We start from the raw sequence: 4,165 nt of genomic DNA, 5'->3' as shown, positions 1-4,165 counted from the left end.
ATCTGCCAGCCGCCCCCCTTGGGCCACAGACGACAGCTTCTCTCAGAAGTTTGCTCCTGGCAAGAGCACCACTTCTATCAGCAAGCAGCCCCTGCCTGGAGGGACCTCTGCCTACACCCCAGGTTCCCAGGTGTCCCCCCTCGCCAGGGGCACCTTCCAGAGGGCTGAGCGCTTCCCAGCCAGCAGCCGGACTCCGCTCTGTGGCCACTGCAACAACGTCATCAGGTATGACCGGCTGTGGCCCTGTGCTGGGGTGCTGGGGGTGCGGCGGGCGCCGCTGAAGCCCTGTGGTGAGCGGGGGGACGGAGGGGGCAGGTATAGGGAGACTCCAGGCGCACACGGGGCAGCCTCAGGTCCCTCGGGGTCAGCATCAGGTCTGACCTTCTCTGAGCTGTGGCTTCCATCCCTGGTGACACCCCTTCCCTGAGGAGCTGGAGGGTGCAGTGAGGTAAGTGGGTGAAGCCCCCAGAGCGGTGCCTGTGCGGTGCCCCCTTGGGCTCAGGCCAGTCCTTGCAGCAGCAGTTGTGGGTGGGGAGGTTGGGGCCTGCTGGCTGCACGCTTGCTGGCAGTGTAGGCTGGGAGCCAGCTTTCCTTTAGGGGAGCTTTGGGGCCATCCATGGACAGGCCTGTGCGCTCAGGGCATCGGGGCACCTGCCACTCTATGAAGACAAGTCATTTCAAGCCTAGAAGCCGGGTGATGGGTGGTGCTGGTTTGAATATAGTATGTCTACAGTATTTGGTGTGTGTTTGGCGGGCGCTGAGGGGTGGCGTATTTACGTATATATGAAAAATACACTTTTATTTAAAAGTAAGGTAACACATCCTCAGAGGAGAATTAGAAAAATCAGAATGGAAATATAAAACATTTCCTCAACGTCCTACTCTTCTAACTACTAAAGTGGAGCTAGACTCCCAGGTTTGTGTCCTGGGCCCACCCTACCAGCCATTGGCCTGGAGCAACGTCACCTCTCCACGCACCGGGGTCCTTACCCCAAAGCAGGCCTGATAGCAGAACCGGCTTCGTAGGATTGCTGGGGGATGGAGTTAACAAATACAATTTCCTCTCAACTGGTGCCTGACTGGTGCCTGGCAGAGAGGAAGGCCTTGGTGAGTGTATGGCGTCAGCACCTCATTGCTCTTGTCAGCAGAATGGCTGTCCCTGTGTGAGCCGCCCCTGCTGCAGGTGTGGGAGAGGCTTCCAAGTTCCTGGGGAAGGGATGCAACAGGAACACCCTTCAAGGAGCTTCATGTGAATTTTCCATGACTTCATTAGAACAGTCACAAGTCAGGGTTGTTGGGGGGTCTCAAACGATCTGGCCTCAAGCTTTTGGGGCTTCCTTAGTAGGTGCTGTTCTCTGCTTCCCAGGGGCCCCTTCCTGGTCGCCATGGGCCGCTCCTGGCACCCAGAGGAGTTCACCTGCGCCTACTGCAAGTCCTCCCTGGCTGACGTGTGCTTCGTGGAGGAGCAGGGCGCCGTGTACTGCGAGCGGTGTTACGAGCAGTTCTTCGCCCCGATCTGTGCCAAGTGCAACACCAAGATCATGGGGGTAAGTGGGCAGACCCTTCCCTCTGGCCTTGTCTTTTCCCCAAGCGACCTCTTCCCTCCTCCGAGAAAGCCGAGAAGTGGCTTCTCACAGCGAGGGCAGCTCCACTCTGGTTCTGGAAGGAAGTTGGTTTGCCACCAACGAACTAGGGAGCCAGTGAACCTGAGACGAGAGATGAGCAGCTCCCTGGGCCACAGCTCCCAGTGGCGATGGAGCTTCTGCAAAGCAAGTTATGTCTTCACCCCCGACCTTCCCTGCACCCACACGTGGCCGTGACCCTGGGCCCCACTTTGGGAAAAGGGCTGCCACCTCCTCCAGTGAAGCCTCACAGTGAGTGAGCACGCGCAGCAGCCGGGCCCAGCCAGCGCTGCGGGAGAGGAGCCCCGTGCAGGCCTTTCCGTGGGCGGGGCCTGCTGTTTGGGGGGTGGGGGGCGCTCCCCACCGGCTCCTGGCCTGAACGAGCTCCTTCCGGCAGGAGGTGATGCACGCCCTGAGGCAGACGTGGCACACCAGCTGCTTCATCTGCGCAGCCTGCAAGAAGCCCTTCGGGAACAGCCTCTTCCACATGGAAGATGGGGAGCCCTACTGTGAGAAAGGTAGGCTGCTGTGCTGGGGTCCCCTACCCCCCATCCCGGAGAAAGGGGCAGCACAGGGACCGCCGGCAGAGGTCCAGTGGATGGAACCATCCGGAGGCTCCAAGTGGCAGCTTCGTGCCACTACTACACAAAGGCCGTTTACTACACTGTTTCCCCTGTCCCCTGGGCTGCAGCTTTCCTTGGGTGGGGGCTGCAGGGCAAGGTAGGGTCTTGTTTTGTACACATTCAACCTCTGCCCCCTTCCCTGCACCAATTATGTGGATCGCAAGTTGGCATCTTGTAGCAGCGTGGGAAACCCTTCAGATGATTTTGAGTTGGAGACGGAAGTCTAGTCTGAAAAGGCTTTGGCTCTGGACTTTATGCTGGGTTCTGTTCCAAGCTCCACCGCAGGCTGACTGTCCAACCCTGAGTGAGTTACTGAACTCCTCAGAGCCTCACTTTCCCATCTGTGAAATGGGGGAACTCAGTACCTGCCTCGCGTCCTTGCGTGAGGATTAAACAGAGAACCTGTGTAAAGCAAATCCGTGGTAGTCCGTCTCCCTGCTCCTAGTGTTCCTCCCGCCTGAACACAGAGTTTCTCTGCTTCCCAAAGGCCAGATGTTTTCTTGGAACTTGGAGTAACGTATCACAAATTCTGAAGACAAAGCACTCTATCAGAGAGGAGGGCGTCAGGCTAACTAGCCATTCACTCACTCACTCGCTCGCTCGCTCACTCATTTATTCACAGCCTGCCTCCTTCAGGAAAGGGTTTGAGGCAGGTTCCAACAAAGGCAACATAAACATGAATAAGACACTAGAAATAGAAAGTCAGTTCTAAGTAGAAGAGGGAAGAGAAGCGGGCTGGTTACGAAGAGGAACGGAACCACAGTGGCTGGGGGCACATTCGAGGGAAAAGGAGAAACACAGTAAGTTTACGTTATTTTTTAAAAATACAGTTTTATTGATTTCAGAGAGGAAAGGAGAGGGAGAGAGAGATAGAAACATCAATGATGAGAGAGAATTATGGATCGGCTGCCTCCTGCACGTCCTCCCCCCGTCCCCCGCCCCGGGGATCGAACCCGCAACACGGGCATGTGCTCCGACTGGGAATTGAACCATGACCTCCTGGTTCATAGGTGCACACTCAGCCACTGAGCCACGGCAAGGTAGTTTACTTTACAATGAGAAAAGGAAAACATTCCAGTCCCTCAAGGGGAAAAGCAAAACAAAATGAAATTTGCCCCTCTGTCAATAAATTATACAAATAATTTCTTGGATTCATATATACTGGTAAATTCTCTTTCCAGCTCTGAAGTTAATTGAATGACTTAGTTACTTAATAAGTAGTAACTCTGTGTCTCATTTTCCATATCTGTAAAAGGGAGAAGATAACATGCGTTTTTCCTCCTTATGAACATACGGTGATTCCTGGTAATTAAGTATTATTTTTCCAAATGTGTGTTGCTATTATTAGTCAGCTAAGAGCATTGCAACTTTAATAATTTGTGATGAATCACACTTTGTGTCTCAGGTTTTCGAAAAGAATGATGGATTTCACCCTCGCCCTGCCCCTCTCCATGACGAGGGGCCCTGGGCTGCTCTCACTTTTGACTCTCGGAGCACAGGTGTGCACATGGCCCCTCAGGGTCCTGCTCTCAGTTCTGTCGGGTCTGCGCCCAGAGGACTTGCTGGGTCATGTGATGGTCCTGTTTTTTCACTTTGAGGAACCTTCATCCCGTTTCCCATAGTAGTTTCTCCATTTTACTAGTATATCCCACCAACAGCGCACAGGGTTACAATTTCTCTACATTTTTGCCCACAGTTATTTTCTGATTTTTTAAAAAATATATTTTATTGATTTTTTACAGAGAGGAAGGGAGAGGGATAGAGAGTTAGAAACATCAATGAGGGAGAAACACCGATCAGCTGCCTCCTGCACATCCCCTACTGGGGATGTGCTCGCAATCAAGGTACAATCAGAAGCTCTGAGGGGTGGGGCCAGCAGTGTCTGCGGGTCTCTTGCCTCCTGTGTTAAGTCATTCCTAG

The 4,165-nt window shown here is 53.8% G+C and overlaps 1 protein-coding gene across 1 annotated transcript in view; it reads left to right on the top strand.

The window, feature by feature from the left end:
* Position 1: 1 nt before the first annotated feature.
* LOC102774700 (LIM domain-binding protein 3-like) overlaps positions 2-4,165 on the top strand; it is a gene marked incomplete at its 5' end in the record, with an annotated part of 12,125 nt that continues 7,961 nt past the window's right edge. Inside the window, 3 exon segments of the mRNA XM_015566673.1 lie at positions 2-225; positions 1,367-1,547; positions 2,020-2,140. Of these exon segments, the coding sequence (XP_015422159.1) occupies positions 2-225; positions 1,367-1,547; positions 2,020-2,140 (526 nt within the window).

Source organism: Myotis davidii, unplaced genomic scaffold (genome assembly GCF_000327345.1).
Source record: "Myotis davidii unplaced genomic scaffold, ASM32734v1 scaffold642, whole genome shotgun sequence".
Classification (NCBI taxonomy): Eukaryota; Metazoa; Chordata; class Mammalia; order Chiroptera; family Vespertilionidae; genus Myotis; species Myotis davidii.
Note: the sequence above shows the minus strand (reverse complement) of the source record. Positions and strands in the feature narration are given on the sequence as shown.